This window comes from Hippocampus guttulatus, chromosome 3 (genome assembly GCF_054856545.1).
Source record: "Hippocampus guttulatus isolate MCC_2025c chromosome 3, RoL_Hgut_1.0, whole genome shotgun sequence".
Classification (NCBI taxonomy): domain Eukaryota; kingdom Metazoa; phylum Chordata; class Actinopteri; order Syngnathiformes; family Syngnathidae; genus Hippocampus; species Hippocampus guttulatus.
In genome coordinates, this window is record NC_141263.1 from 29210242 (window position 1) to 29226030 (window position 15789).

General features: G+C 53.1%; 4 protein-coding genes across 11 annotated transcripts in view; 3 read left to right on the forward strand and 1 right to left on the reverse strand.

Annotated features, from left to right (window-relative positions):
* The first annotated feature begins 1188 nt into the window (after positions 1 to 1188).
* Positions 1189 to 3399, forward strand: LOC147208164 (chymotrypsin B-like). Its single transcript, XM_086108059.1, has 6 exons — positions 1189 to 1276; positions 1352 to 1455; positions 1851 to 1930; positions 1998 to 2260; positions 2869 to 3002; positions 3178 to 3399. Exons 1-6 carry the CDS (start codon positions 1225 to 1227, stop codon positions 3337 to 3339), a joined length of 795 nt encoding a protein of 264 aa, XP_085964185.1. The 5' UTR covers positions 1189 to 1224; the 3' UTR covers positions 3340 to 3399.
* A 2695-nt stretch (positions 3400 to 6094) lies between these two features.
* On the forward strand, positions 6095 to 7783 carry LOC147208165 (chymotrypsin A-like). The gene is made up of 7 exons (XM_086108060.1): positions 6095 to 6162; positions 6287 to 6390; positions 6471 to 6550; positions 6636 to 6714; positions 6798 to 6978; positions 7065 to 7198; positions 7576 to 7783. The coding sequence occupies exons 1-7, from the start codon at positions 6111 to 6113 to the stop codon at positions 7735 to 7737; spliced, it is 792 nt and encodes a 263-aa protein (XP_085964186.1). The 5' UTR covers positions 6095 to 6110; the 3' UTR covers positions 7738 to 7783.
* A 361-nt stretch (positions 7784 to 8144) lies between these two features.
* agrp (agouti related neuropeptide) lies at positions 8145 to 11989 on the reverse strand. The gene is made up of 4 exons (XM_086108073.1): positions 10167 to 11989; positions 8779 to 8914; positions 8570 to 8673; positions 8145 to 8486 (listed from the first exon to the last, which is right to left on the reverse strand). The coding sequence occupies exons 1-4, from the start codon at positions 10239 to 10241 to the stop codon at positions 8310 to 8312; spliced, it is 492 nt and encodes a 163-aa protein (XP_085964199.1). The 5' UTR covers positions 10242 to 11989; the 3' UTR covers positions 8145 to 8309.
* Positions 11990 to 12029: 40 nt separating this feature from the next.
* The window catches only part of vps13c (vacuolar protein sorting 13 homolog C), a 44929-nt gene continuing 41169 nt past the window's right edge, over positions 12030 to 15789 (forward strand). For 5 of the 8 annotated variants that reach the window (XM_086108061.1, XM_086108065.1, XM_086108063.1 and 2 more), the window contains exons 1-3: positions 12030 to 12219; positions 15081 to 15124; positions 15203 to 15245. In XM_086108061.1, coding sequence (XP_085964187.1) covers positions 12120 to 12219; positions 15081 to 15124; positions 15203 to 15245 — 187 coding nt within the window. In that variant the 5' untranslated portion in view covers positions 12030 to 12119. Of the gene's footprint in view, positions 12220 to 15080; positions 15125 to 15202; positions 15246 to 15789 lie in introns of those variants that run through there. The other 3 variants (XM_086108062.1, XM_086108064.1, XM_086108069.1) reach the window with 2 other exon arrangements.

A 15789-nucleotide genomic window follows, 5' to 3' on the forward strand; every position in this document is an offset into this window, starting at 1 on the left:
GTGTGCGTCGGTGTTATTTTCAAGGCCGTCCCGCAGCCGTGTTGAATATGAGCGCACTTGGAAAAGCAAGCTTTTGGCAGGATCTCTTTGGCGCGCCTTTCGAGACGCGCATCCCGGAGGTTTTTCCATATGTCATCATCCTTTCCAAAAAGAGCACGTTGACGCTCGCGTGTTTTGCGTCTAATCGGCGTGTGAAAGCCAACACGCTGGGAATGGGGAAAGTTAAAGATTAACCAGTCCCGATTTCCAGACTCAAACGCGTCGCCATATTTTCCGCCCGTTTGCTGTTTTTTGCAATGCCGTCGTATTTGATGCGTTGGTTGAGGACGTTTTCTCTAAGAATGACTTTCAAAACATGCTCGTCGTCATCCACACTTTGGAGATTTTGGGGGCTCATGGAAAAGGGATGGTCAGATCGAGTTCCCCTTTCGGACGGCACCTCCTTTTCATGGAAATGAAACACATTGAAAAGTCTCTCCTTGAAAGGGGATTTGGGGACAATCTCTCTCTCTCTCTCTTTCTCCCCCCCCCCCACACACACATTATTTTATACATATATATATATATATATAATTATTTATATAAAAAAATATATATATTATATATATACATTTATTTATATAAAATAAAATATATATATAAATATAAATATATATATTTTCAAAATTATATAAAATTATATATATATAAAAACAATTTTTATATAAAATAATAAAATTATATATATATATACATATATATATAAAATTATTTATATAAAATAAAATATATATATATAAATATAAATATATATATATTAAAAATTATATAAAATAATATATATACATATATATATAAATATTTTTTATATAAAATAATAAAATTATATATATATATATATATATTCAGTATATATATAAAATAAATCGAGAGAGAGAGAGAGAGCGACATATCCATCCATGCATAGTCATCGTATCACATGTTCCAGCTGAAGCAGTTGTGAAAGCGCTCTAAAAAAGAAACATGTGCTGTATTGTGCAAGATGAAACGAGTTTGTATGAATCAGAAAAAGAGTTGGTGCCAAATGTGACGGCGGAGTTGAGTTTGAGTGGGTGAAGGCGCGTGGGAGCGGGCCCGTTGATAAGCAGCTGCGGTGTGAGCAGGCCGCTCCGCGATTGGTCGCCGCCAGTCCGGCGGGTGGATAAAAGCACGCGGCGGAGAGCCGGCGACATCATCGTCGTCGTCATGGCCGTCCTCTGGATCATCTCCTGCTTTGCCCTCGTCAGCGCCGCCTACGGTCAGAAAAGGGAACGCCGCCGAGTGCGGGTCGAACGACGGTCACGTCATCGTTGTCTTCTTGGGCTTGTGTCAGGTTGCGGAACGCCCGCCATTCCCCCCGAGGTGACCGGCTACGCTCGCATCGTCAACGGCGAGGAGGCCGTCCCGCACTCGTGGCCCTGGCAGGTGTCCCTGCAGGTCAGATGGGTCCGACGCACTCCGGCCGGCGTTGGCCGACGTTCCCGGTCCGGGTCCCGGTCCGGTTTCCGCTTGGCCATTCCTTTTCGGCTTCTTCTTCTTCTTCCCGTGTCCGTCTTTCGGCTCCTCTTTGGGTTCCCGGACCCTCCCGGTCTTCATCTGCGGGTTCCTGTTCTTCGTCCTTCCGTTGGTCTTGGTCATCCCGTCCCCGCCTCTCTCTGGGCTCCGGTTGCCGTTCCCCTTTGCCTCTTCTCCTTTGTCTTCCCGGTCCCCGCTCCCGTCCTCCCGCCGGCGTCCCTCTTCCTCATTCCGTATCGGTCCCTTGGTGGCGCCACCTAGCCTCCGCGATTGGGTTCCCGTTCTCCCGGTCGGTAACGCTGTGATTTCCCGGCCAGCAATCCAACGGCTTCCACTTCTGCGGCGGCTCCCTGATCAACGAGAACTGGGTGGTGACCGCCGCCCACTGCAATGTCAGGTAGCCGTCACGCACGCACGCGCGGGTACGGCACGGTCCTTTGGTCACGCCGTCCTCCCTCAACCAGGACTTACCACCGCGTGGTGGCCGGCGAGCACGATAAGGGCTACGGCTCCAACGAGGCGGTGCAGGTCCTGCGCCCCGCCAAGGTGTTCACGCACCCCCGCTGGAACCCGCGCACCATCAACAACGACATCGCCCTGATCAAGCTGAGCTCGCCCGCCCGCCTGGGCACCAACGTGTCGCCCGTCTGCCTGGCCGAGGCCGCCGACGACTTCGCCCCGGGAAGGACCTGCGTCACCTCCGGATGGGGACTGACCAGATACAACGGTCCGCTCGCCGCCTTTCCTTCGTCTCGCTCTCCGTCGACGTCGGCCCATCGCCGCTCGCCGTTCGGCTTCCTCTCGTTACGCTTTGGCTTTTTCTGTTCCCCTCCCTCCTTCCGTCGTCGTCGGGATTACGCGAGAGTCCTTTTCGAAAAGCCGTCCATCGCCTCGTTTCATTTGAAGGGGAAGTCGAGGGAAATAAAACGTCTCCTGCGCCCCTCGCGGTCCGACATATGCGGCCGAGCCGATCCGTCCGCGGGGGGCGGACGTCGCGCCGCTCGCCGACGACCCAAAATGAGATCCCGCCGCCAAACCCGGGAACGCGGGCGTGCCGCGATCGGCGAGGTCTTCCTTTTCGGCGACACGGCCGCCGCCCCCTGAGGCGGATTTGGCCGCTTTCGTTCCCGCTCCGTCAAGGCGAAATTCCTCGGAACGCCGCGCTCGAAGCCCCTGCTTTCTCCGCAACGTCTACTTGAAATCATGTCCCGTTTGAAAGAAAAAAAAAAAAAAAGAAATGAACCGGCGTCATCGACAATTTCTTTTGGCATTCGTCCCGCTTTGTTTTCTTGCCCGTCCGTCTAACGCCGCCGCCGCCGCCGCCGTCCTTTGCAGCTCCCAGCACTCCCAACAAGCTCCAGCAGGCGGCGCTTCCTCTGCTGTCCAACGAGCAGTGCAAGCGTCACTGGGGCAGCAACATCTCTGACGTGATGATCTGCGCCGGAGGCGACGGCGCCACCTCCTGCATGGTGAGCCCATCGCGCCCGACGGCCTTCGTCCTCTCCTCCTCGCATTTACATCGGACGTTTGCGCGTGCCCAAAGTCGCGTGGACTCGTGTCGCTTTCAAAAAAATGAATCCAATCCCCAAAATTGAGCATCCGCTTCCTTCTTCACTGACTTGCTTTCCCCTTTGCGCGCTCTAGGGCGACTCCGGCGGACCTCTTGTGTGCGAGAAAGACAACGCTTGGACCCTGGTGGGCATCGTGTCCTGGGGAAGCAGCCGCTGCTCCACGACCACGCCGGCCGTCTACGCCCGCGTCACCGAGCTGCGCGCTTGGGTGGACCAGACCCTCGCCGGCAACTGATCGCCCGCACGCGTTTCCCGCAGAACCCCAATAAAAATTAAAAAAAATGTGGCATCATCACCGACGACTCCTTGGCCTCCACTTGATTTCACATTCACGCCGGCGGGCCGACACCGAACGGAAACGAGATTGCGGCAACCTTTCGATATTTGCTCGGGTGTCGCGTTTTTAATCTCTTTTCCGAACCCGCGGAAGTCGGGAGTCGGCCGTCGCCCGTCGCCGACTCGGCTCGGTTTCGAGCGGCCGCGTAGAGAAAAATGCAGTCGGCTCAGCGCATCCGCGCAAAAAGTTTCTCTTCGGCCGCGGCGGCGATGAAACCGCACGATGACAAAACGTGGCTGACTTTGGCCCCGAGGACAGAGAATGGCGAGCGATCTCGAGGCTACCCGGCGTGGAGTTGTCAACGTAACCGCGCGTAAGCCCTCCGCCCGAGGACCGTTGACCGCATTTGAACGCATTGACTTTTTGACCGTTCCATTCCGTGACGAAAAGGAGCCCTTCGATGATTCGGCGGTGCGGAAAATGACAATTGAATCCCCCTCGGAGTTTTGAAACGGCGATGATTTTTGCGATCCCGAGACTCATCGATTGTTTTCGTGGGCTGACTGGACGCACGCGACCGCGAACTCGGAGGAGATCGTCGGACGGCCTTCCGAAACAACAATAACGTCGACCCCCGGTCGCTTCGCCAAATCGCCGAGCGGACGGACCGGATTTTTCTCCGGCTCGATCCGGAAAAGGAGAAAGAAAGGTCCGAGATCGGGGCGGTCTTAACTCGACCTCGCGGAAACTCCACGTAAAAGCGGTGACTAAAGCTGAAAAGCGTCGGCCGAATGAAGGACGTTCTGTCAGAAATAAAGAACCAAAAACAAGCTTGTTCGTGCTTTTATTTTCAGTGGACTCCATGACTCTAATTGTGCCTTTACAGGTCTTAATCAAATAAAAAAGACCACCGCCGGTCAGCTGCGGGACCGGGAAGCCGGACCGCATCACGCCCGTCCTCAAATCGCGACGCGGGCTTCCTGTGAGAAGTCCGAGGACCATACGCGGCATCTGCGCTCGCGCCGACGGAGAATTTAAAGCCTTCCATGAACCCGTCACGCATGTTTTTGGGAAGGTGCGAGGAAAGGGGAGTAGCTGGAGAAAACCCACGGGGGGCAAACTCCGCACAGGGAAGGCCGGAGCCCCAATCCCACCCTGCACCTCTGCACCGCGAAGCCGACGTACCGTCTACAGTATCTAGATCGGGTGGTGTCCAATATACGGCCCGAGGGCGCCGGAACCGACCCCCAAGGAGGTTCGATCCGGCCCGCGAGATCATTTAAAAGTGAAACAAAAAAAATGCATTGAAGACACAGAAGGAATATTTTCTATAAAATGCAATTCCGTGGATTATCCGCTAGGGGGGGGGCGGGCACACCGTTTTGATCACAGGAGAAGACGACATTGTTTTGATCGGGGAAGAAAACAGCAGTCTCAGTGTGTCACCGAGAATGACCCAACGCAGCAAATGACATGAAAGCGCCAATCGATGCTTCTTGAGACCAAAACAAAGGAAAGAGATGAGATTTTGGCGATTCATAGCACAGTACGGTTTCATGTTCGTGCTTTGGCCCACTTGACATCTACAGAGTCCGTATGTGGCCCACAATGTGAAATGAGTTTGACACCCCTGATCTAGATATATGTACATATATATATACATATAGAGAGAGAGAGAGATGTGTGTGTGTGTGTGTGTGTAGTCATAAAAGGCATTGACACGCAGGCACTGACAGAGTACATCATGGCTTGAATTTATTGGCGGCCTGGGACATAATTTGGCGATGTCTGGAAAATAATGTCGCGTGTTTTTGGCAACAACTTTTCTTTCCTGATTGACTGATTTTGTGTTTTTTTTTGGGGGGGTGTTGAACATTTGGGTTCGGATGTGACAAAATGTGAACCAAACCCCCCCCCCCCCCCCCCCAAAATATGGCCAGATTTTGAACAGCACGACTCCGCCGCTGCCGGGCCACTCCTACGGCAGCTCGACTGTTATGTACTAAACGTTGACGTGTCCTTGAAAATAATACGGCCCCGATTGCGGTTGCCGGGTGAAAAAAGGCCTGCGCGTCGAACAGGTGCCCTTCAAACGCACGTCGACATCGTCCTTGAATATCTCAGCGGATAGGTCCGTTTGCCATATGTTAGCCGATCGTGTCGATATTGACACGGCGCGCCGTCTCCTTCTCGATTCCGCTTCAAAATCATCGCAGAGCTCATGAGTCAACGACACCGACAAAACCCGCAAACGAGCACGTTCGAAGAGAGCCGGGAAAGCGCCCATCACCGAGACGCCATTTGAAGTCCATCGATAAATGAAAACGTTCATTGCCATCGATTATGAAAAGCTCAACAACAAAAAAACGCCATCAAGCCATCGATGACGATTTCGACAAATCCCGGACACATCGATGAAACTTCTGCGAATCTATTTCAACAGCGATACATTTTTGTTGTCTGTATTGGAAAAGTCATACGTGAGTGACATTTGTTTAACGATCCAAGACGTCAGCAAAAGGTTTCACTGCCGCCCCCCCTTTCAGGTATGACTCGATGTTTTCTCCCTCCCAGCTGCACATTTCCCGGAATCCCATGTGTCCAAACTCTCACGTCCGCCGATAGCGCGCGCCTCCGTGGCCACGCCCCGCCCGCCCCTCTCGTCCAATCGGGCGCAGATGCGTCCGGATAAAAGGCCGGCGTCTGTCGGCAGAAGACATGCTGTCGCCATGGCCTTCCTGTGGATCCTCTCGTGCCTCGCCTTTGTCGGCGCCGCCTACGGTGAGTGTGAGCCTTAGCGCCAGCGCGCTAGCGTTCGGCGACGCGCGCGGCCCGATCGACGAGGTCTGTTTTCCGAGGTTCCTCGCGTCTCGCTGACATCGGCGGGTGTTGACGATGTGGTCAGGTTGCGGCTCTCCCGCCATCCCTCCCGTGATCACGGGATACTCTCGTATCGTCAACGGCGAGGAGGCGGTGCCTCACTCCTGGCCCTGGCAGGTGTCACTGCAGGTACGCGCGCCCTCACGACCGCGCCGGCACGCGGCGAGCGATGAGACGTGACCGCGCCGCCGCGTGTTTTTGGGTATCAGGACTACACGGGTTTCCACTTCTGCGGCGGCTCCTTGGTCAACGAGAACTGGGTGGTGACGGCGGCGCACTGCAACGTCAGGTAGCGGCGTCGCGGTGGCGCGAATGACTCGCCAATGATCGATTACCGGACGCGAGCCCGACGGCGTTTGTTTCGCCGGTCGCAGGACTTCCCACCGCGTGGTTCTGGGTGAGCACGACCGCTCGTCCGCCGAGGAGGACGCCCAGGTGCTGAGGGTGGGCAAGGTGAGACCGCGGCTCCGTCGGCGTCGTTCCGGTGAGTGCCGCCTTGACGCCGCGATTCGCGTCTCGCGTCCCGCCCCCCTCAGGTGTTCAAGCACCCCCGCTACAACGGCTTCACCATCAACAACGACATCCTGCTCATCAAGTTGGCCAGCCCCGCCCAGATGAACATGCGCGTGTCGCCCGTCTGCGTGGCCCGAGCCGGCGACGACTTCCCCGGAGGCATGAAGTGCGTCACCACCGGCTGGGGGTTGACCCGCCACAACGGTCAGGACGCGGCGCTGCGGGCGCGCTCTCCGGCCGGCCGGCCGCTCCGGCCCGACCCTGACCCCGAGCCTACGCTTGCGTTTCAGCTCCCGACACGCCGGCCCTCCTGCAGCAGGCCTCCCTGCCGCTGATGACCAACGAGCAGTGCCGCCGATTCTGGGGCAGCAAGATCAGCAACCTGATGATCTGCGCCGGAGCCTCCGGAGCCTCATCGTGCATGGTGGGCTAATTGGGACCCAGCCTAAACAGAGTCGTATCTCTGCCGCGCGGCGACCGGAGTTTCCCTTTCGAGTGTTCAAGCGTCGACCGTCAAATGTCAACGACAGTACGACCAGTCGTCGACTTTCAACTTTCGCCATCCGAGGACAGATACGGTTCTACCGGGTGTCTACTTCCAAGTTGACAGCGCAAAGTCTTTCGTACCAAGTCTCTGCGACGGAATGTCGAGAACCACGTTACTACGTCCTGTAAAGTAAATCTGCGAGTGCCCAGTCCGCGCCCCCCCCCCCCACAGGATTTTCCACGAGTACCGATTCCTCAGCGCTCTTCTTTGGTTTTGTTTCCGTGCTAACGGGCACTCTCTCTGTCTTTTCGCAGGGCGACTCTGGCGGCCCCCTGGTCTGCCAGAAGGAGGGCGCCTGGACCCTGGTGGGCATCGTGTCCTGGGGCAGCGGAACGTGCACGCCCACTATGCCCGGCGTCTACGCCCGCGTCACCGAACTCCGCGCCTGGATGGACCAGACCATGGCCGCCAACTAAGCCCAACGCACAACGTCGTGGTCAATAAAACGTCTCCGACGACAAATGCGCTCTGTCTTCAACTTCTTGATCTTGACATCTTCAAAGGATGTCTGACACGGCACCTTCCGTTCCCGTCATCCAATGTCTACTCACGACATGTCACTCGGACCGTTTCGATGACCTTTCAGCATCGTTACGGCGTTTCGATCCGATCCGTTGAAGGAAATATTGACAGACTAGCATTATTCTTCTGAGTAGCAATCGCAGTGAATCAAAACGCGTGATGAAAGAAAATGGCAATTGAAAATGAGTTCTCGGCGTTGAGCTTTCTCGTCGTCGCAAATAATTCGCGGCGCCTCACGGTGACTTTTCCCATCGCCGCTCCCTGCCGTCAGGGAGGCAAAATTCAAACTTGAGGACAAACAAACGGAGGACTTCCTTTATTTCAAGCACAGTCGATCCAACGTGGAATACGAGAAGCGACGGCAAAAGAAGAGGACCGCGGCGGCCCGTCGGCACGTCGGGTGTTTCTGGGCCGGCCGGCGCGTTTGATGCATCCCGGCGGTTCGGCGCGCTCGCGGAGGGCGGCGTCAGGTGCGCGCCGACGGGCAGGCGCGCCCGACGCGGCGGCAGTAGCAGATGGCGTTGAAGAAGCGACAGTAGCAGGTGTCGCAGGCGTCGCAGCAGGGCAGCGGGAAGCCCAAACACGACTGCTGGTGCCGGATGCAGCGGCGGGCCGAGCGCATGGCGCGCGACGCCGAACCGTCCTGGACGGGGCAAACCCAGCCGTGAATAACAATCGCGCCGGCACGCGGGATTCGTTTTTGAGGTGGCGTGAGGCCGCACCCACCTGGTCGTAGGACTCCGCCTCCATCAGGAAGTCCCCGCGTTCTTCATTGTTGTCCTCGTCCACCTGGGCGGGGTCGTGCCAAGCTTCGGGGGCGCGGCTTCTGTCTGTGGTCGATCACCCCCCCCCCCCACCACCACCACCACAGAAAAAAAATGAATAAATAAACCAAATAAAGGATTGCCAAAACTGGAATATCGCAAAAGTCTCACCTAGCGGTGACCAGTCAGCGTCCAGCTGAAGATGGCGCAGCTCGCGAGGGCGGAGCAGCGTCGCCGACGAGACGGCGAGCAGGCAGAGGAACCAGCAGCGGCGGGATGGCGCCACGCCCACCCACATCCTGAACAACTTTCTCACACGCAACATGCCGCAATTACTACAAAAGCTTTGTGGGGAGGGGGGGGGGTCTTTTTGTTTGTTTTGAAGGATTTGATACCAAAAAAAGGTATTTTCCTCCCCAGGGAAAAAAAACTAAACAAAAAAAAACGTCTTTGATTATTTTTCATGATTCTTATCATGGGGGGGGGGGGGGGAAGGGGGGTGTCGCGGGCGTGCCGCAGCCCATCCCAGCTGTCTTCGGGCAGTAGGCGGGGGACACCCTGAAGCGCTCGCCAGCCCATCGCAGAACACACAATGAGGACCAACCATCTGCACTCACACCGCGGGACAATTCAGAGTCTTCGATCAGCCTGCCACGCATGTTTTGGGAATGTGGGAGGAAACCGGAGGACCCGGAGAAAAGGAAACAAAAAAAAATCCTCTTTCTTTCTTTCTTTCTTTCAACACCGTTATTCTTTTTCAATCAAGGTGACACAAGATTCTTATTCCTAATTCAAGAAAAAAAAGTCTGACTTCCCATGGGGGGAAGTGAATTTTTCCCCAGAAGAAAAAAACTTCCATTTTTCAGGTCAGTCTTATTGTTGGAAAAAGTCAACACAACAAATCATATTTTTCACAACAAAAATAGATATTTTGCAGGAAAATACTCATTCATTCAAGTAAAAAGTTGTATTTCTGCAAGATCTTTTGTTCTTTGTTTTTTTTCCCCCTATCAGCTTGCAAGAAAACCTTTTTTTTTCCATACAAATAAAAGTATAAAAAAATATTTGAAGAAAAAGAGTCAACCAATTTTTAAAGAATCTTTTTAACTAAGAACAAGCTATCCTTTTTCAAAAACATGTTTGTTTGTTTTTCCCCAAGTTGAAAGCGGTATTTGATTAGTATACAACCGTTTTTTCCAGAAAGATTCTTGTTATTTAATTATAAAAAAATGCACTTATAAAAGAAAAAACAAAAAAAGAACACAGAAGAAAAAAGATCCAAACTTTTTTTTTCAAGGAAGTTCAGGGTTTTTTTTCTAACGTAAAATAATTCTTTTTTTTTTTTTTTTTTTTTTACAGACACGGTCACTGTCACCACAAGCCTTATCTCTTCCAAAATAAAAACATAGATAGATAGATAGAGAGATAGGAGAAAAAAAAAAGATTTTAGTTTTTGTCCCAATAAAAATGACAAGATAAAAAGTCTCCTTTTGAATGGAAAGCCGTTGTTGATGTTTTGCCGGTGAAGATGTCATCGTAAATGCGGTGCGGCCACTCACCTGCGAGCGACTGTGGACGCGTGCCCTCGTCTTGCGCGGCCGCCGCGGGGACGTGTGGCATGTCTTCTTTGTCATCCGAATGGAGCGGGTGTTGCCGCGGCAACCGCTTGACGCAGTTCAAGCGGACAAATGAACGCCCGCCGGAGGCTTCGACGAGTGCCGGCCAATCGTCCGCTTGGCCTCGAATACGATTACGCAAGGTTTCGAGCGTTTCATCCGAGACTCGTGGGCAGCTGTTCTCAAACTTTTGACAAAAGACGGCACCTGAAAATAAATCAATCAATAAATTGTTACTCGGCTCTCCGAGTGTTACCTTAGTGACCGACATTCACGTACGGTCGCATCGGAAGCCCGAGTGTGGATGTACAATACGATGTGATGTGTACTCATGCACTTCCGTAAAGTGACCTTAAAATTCTCCAGTCGACAAAATACTTCCCAAAAGTCAGTGAAAACTACCGGAACCTCAATATTCTGAAATCTATCAAATACTCAATCGGCGTTACGGTACCCCTCGCGAAATACTCCTCGATGCACTCACATGCTCCCGAAGAGTAAAGTAAATTCTCTTCAATTTAAACGTACTTCTAGACGGAGGTGACTCAAATACCTCTAAAAGGAAACCAAAATATTTTTCTATATGAATAGAGGGGGGGGGGGGGGAATGAAGCTGTGTTTAAATATTGATTGGAAATGTATTGCGAAACGAAAAACAAATACGTAGTACAGGGATAAAACAAACAATTCTAAAGTGATTCATTGTAAATGTATTGTAGGCATACAACGGAACTGTAGTGAACGAACGAATTGTACTGGATTAAGACAAAACAAAAAAAACCCGTTAAGCCACTTAAACAATATTCACAGATTCTATAAAGATGATTATGACATTTCCTTCATCTGACAATTAAAAATAAAGTCTTCTGTTTCCAAGCCAAAAATCATCTCTGATCAATATTATTCTCAAGAGAAAAAAGTAGGTATGTTTAGAAGATGAAGCTAGATCGTGTTTTTACATGACTTTTTGCTTTGAAGAGAAGAGAGAACACACACACACACACACACACACACGCACACACACAAACAAAACAACATTTCTTTTCGAGATCAGTGCAAAAGTGATCTTGAAAAACAAAAAGTGGTATTTTGTGTTTGTTTGGGACCGAATGTGTCTCTCTTTGTTTTTGAGGCGCTCGCCTCAACGAGCTGTTCGGTGGTTCGCCGGAAGCGTCCCGTTGCCACGGCAACTGAACTTTCCGCATTGGACGCCGCTCGGCGTCGCGCTCGTCCCTAATGCGCCCCAATTAGCCGACTCGCTGCCTTCATCAGCTGCGCCCGCCGATGACGTCGGCGCGGCTACGCTTTGCGCTAATGCAATGGCGTCAAAGGCCGTCTTCGAAAAGTGGCTTCGAATAAAACCACCGCCGCCACAACAACGACGGCGACGACAAACAGCGCCGCTTCCTCCTTCCCGCGACAACTGTCAAGCTTCCGACTTTCATTTCCAGAACGTCCCTCTCGCTGTTGTGAAGAAAAAGGAGTACGATCGCATTCCTGCAAGGTTCACGATTTTCAAAAATAAAGCCTTGCGTTTGTGTCTTTCTGAAAGGCCCGTGCCGGATCCACTTTCGCGAGCCGCTGCTCGAAACAAGACAGCGCTCGAAACGCTTCCCTTTTGAAGTCTAAAGGCATTGCGCATTCATTTGGCCCGTTTTGTTTTTCTTTTGGCTGAGCGATTCTTCCTTTGTTGTTTATAACTCTTGTTTTCTAAAAACAAGTCGGAAACCAAAAACAAAAGCACGGGGGCGGGAAATCAGCTGAGCGATCGATGCGCTCCGGGCGCCTTCGCGGCTCATGAAGGACGGCAGGCTCGACTAGCGGAACGCGGAGGCCTCGGTCGCTCGGCGCTCTACGGCGTCCAATGCGGAAGTTGCGGCTCCGCGCCCGTCAGTCATGGTGTTCGAGGCTTTGGTCAGCGACCTTCTCAACAGGTTCATCGGGGACTACGTGGAGAACTTGGACAAGTCCCAGCTCAAGATCGGAATCTGGGGAGGTGAGCTCGGCGCGGCTAACTCGCGGCTGGCTAACTGTGGCGGGCTAGCCGCGCGCAGCCGGACTCCGTTCGCTTGCCTCGCCAGTCGAAACGTGCTCGTAAATTGCGGAAAACGACACACGGCCAGGTCTCTTCTCAACCCCGCTCCCAATTTGCTCGCCCGAACGCGGTTTATGTTGTTTCTCTTTTGTTTTGTTTTTATCTTCAGGGCGTAACCAGACTTTGTTCGCTTGGCGTCGCCGATGTTGTAACGCCCCCGGCATGTGGGCAAGGAGAGCCGCGGTCGCTGATGCGCTTCACGCCATCCGGTGGCCGAGACAAACTGTCAAGGGCAAATGTTGACATGTGCGCTCCTTCTCCAAGTTTCGTCTTTTTCCTCCCAGCGGCTTTAGAGTTTTGAACGCGCTCGGTTTGGATCGGGGAGCGTCGAATCCCCGTGAATCCCGAGAAACTCGACTTATTTGAAATGGAAGTGCCGTCAAGGAGACGCCGTCGGCCGCAAACCGCGTCCGCACTCGCGGGCAGACCGGCGGGCCGAGTTCCAAAGGTCACACTCGATTGAGGCCACGCGAAACCTCAGGCTTTGGTTTCAGTCGATACCGTACCTCGGTTCGGCGTTACGCTCTTTGATATCATGCGTTCGGTACATTTTCCGGTTGCGTTCTGAACCGCGCCGTAATATTTCTCGTCTCCAGTGGCACGTGTCCTTGCAATCTTCACATTTGTAGCCCCCGTCCACCTTCCGCGCTCAAAGAAACGGAGAATTTCTTCTCGTCGAGACGGCTTCTCCTGGCTCGTTTTCATTCGCACCGGCCTCGCGCGCCAGAGGAAAAATTGCGCGCTACGCCGGCCGATCGATCGGGTGATTGCGTCTGTCTTCAAGTTCTTCTCCGAGCCGGTCTGTGGCGTATTACATCCCGAGTTCAACGTCGCGCCGCAAGAACGCCCGGACGGCTGCCCGTTGGGAAAACGCCAACAAATTCTCATCGTTTGAGAAGAGCTATTGAAGAGAAGGCCACGTTTCCATGAAAACGATGAAGATCCTTTTGCAAAACATGGATTCAAATATCATCTTATTTCAGCAAAAAAACTTCTCGGTAGCGCCTCCATTTCGCTCAATGGAAGCGGCTCCTTTGGAAGCGTGTCCAGGAACCTCCAAAGGAGTCTTTGGCTTTGAATCTGTAGCGGGGCCGTGATTGAACGCGACAAAGACGTGACGGCTTCTCGAGGCTTCTCGTGGCTTCTCGCCGCTCCGGCCCCGATTTCAAAAGGCGGAATCACTTCCGCTTGGCTTGCGCCATCCTCGTTTGTCTCACGCGCTTCCTTCTGCGTGTCTCTCAAAAGCGAACGCATCAGCAATCGAATAGAGGGCACCCATCCATACGGTACCGATCGCCACTTGAGGATCGATACTTGGATGGATCAGTAGCACTTTGTAAGCTCTTTGGAACACATCAAGAACAACGTACGGATCAAACGAGGGCCCGGTTGGCTCCATTCAACTTAAAAACAGCCCGAGCGATTATCTTCAGAGGCTAACGAATGATTCCGCTTCAACTGGTCTATTTCTCCATCTTCTCTTGAGTTCTTGTTTTGATGACGTGTCCGTGCGCTTGGTTTTCTCCGGCGATGGCGACCGTTTATGTGCCAGAGGTAAATGTTAATCCTATTCCGGAGGTATGCCTTTGTTCCGGGCGTGGCGCAAACCCGTATGTCAGGATCCCATTGAGCCGCTTTTCTTCTCGCGACCGCAAATCATCGGCGTCCCGTCTGTTGGAAAGGCTCCAACTCGGCCCCGGGAAGGCTTCCGATCGCAATCGCCGTTGCGGTCGGCGTATGTCATGCGACGCCGGTCTTTTCCAAGGGCTGCAATTTCAAAACGACAACCCCCCCCCCCCCCCCCAAAAAGCCGCGGGGTCGGCAGACTTTATTTTTGGAACCGATTCGATAAGTCCCTCATCTTAATTCATGGTTCATTTGCCTCGATTCTTAGCGTGAGCTGACCTATTACTAGACCAGAGCTGTGCAAACGAGGGCCTGGGGCGGGGGTGGGCAATTATTTGTTGCATAGGGCCACATGAGAAGCAGAAAATATTACGGAGGGCCGGATCAAAAGGGTGAATTCAATTCGACATCATATGAATTGGATTTCTTTATTTAAAAAGCAGTATTTTGCATTTTTTTGGCACGTTTTTCAGACTTTAAGAGTACATTATTCCGTCGTATCGAACGGGATTTGCTTGACTTGGCGCTACCGCGGGCTTCTGTATCGTCTCCCACTTCCTCCCTATGCTCTGCGACTTCAAGTAACTGCGCCACCTGGCGTTGAAGTGCCCGTCATTACAAGTCCAAATGAAACGAATGCAGTCGCTGACATCGAACCTTAATCGCGTACCGTGCCGACCATCGGCGGGCCGGATTAAAAAGACCAACGGGCCGGACTTGGCCCGCGGGCCGTAGTTTGCCCACCTCTGGCCTGGGGGCTATTTGCCTCCCGCCATCCGTTCCCCCCGGCGGCCCGCAACGAGATAACATCCGGCCCTCCCTCCAAAAATGAAGTTAGTTAATAAAGGGGAAGGCGGGAGGGGGGGGGGGGGGTGGACTGCAGAACCTTTCGCTCCATTCAAAGCTACAAATCAAGAGAAACTCGATTTCTCCTCCGAACGCCGTCGCGGTTCCTTCCAACTTTGCGCTCGATGGTCGATCGACGAAGACATCGCATTCGCCATCCTCCGGTAACCTTTTACCGCCATCCTCCGCGCTTCGCCAATGACGACGAAGCGCGGCAATGTCGGACTCCCGGTTTACCCCGTTGATCGGCCTGGTTGGTCGCCGCGGTAACGCGGCGTCGTTTCTTGCAGGAAACGTGGTCCTGGAGAACCTGAGAGTGAAGGAAAATGCGCTGGTAAGTTTTCTCGGTTGGTTTCGCTGGCGCCGGCCAACGGCTCGGGAGGCCCCATGGTGATGCGTCTCTTCTGTTCAGAGTGAATTTGACCTCCCCTTCAAGGTGAAGGCTGGACAGATCGGTGAGTGTGCGCGCGCCCGCCTCGCTTTCTCTCTCGGCATCCCCCGCAGAGTTGGTGGGAGGGGGGCGGGGGGGATCACTTCGATACGATCCCCACATCGCAGCCCGGATGACTGTCGATATCGAGCCGATGCGTCGTATCGGATACGTGCTGAGATTGAATTATTTATTCAAATTATTATTTTCACGATTAGAAAGTTTGAGCCGTTTATGCCAGACTTTGGGCTTTCCTCAATTCGATGTGCTGCGCCGGGGTCAAACCAAAGCGAGTCGACGGCACTCCCGGCAGGGCCGAGGCACAATTCCAGTTGAGCGGAGTGCCGTCGCGAGCGATGTTTTCCCTTGGACGCTTGCCGCGGCGAAGGGCAGGCGCGCAGCCTGGACCCGACGTTTGTTTGGGATGCGGACCCGTACGCTTTGTCCGCCCGATATCCCACAGATATCCCATATTCGGATTGGATCGCGACACTCGCAATCGACTTGAGTGGCCGAGTACATTGCAACACGCGAGGAATTTGTCCGGAGGATTTCCCGTCTTCCTCCCT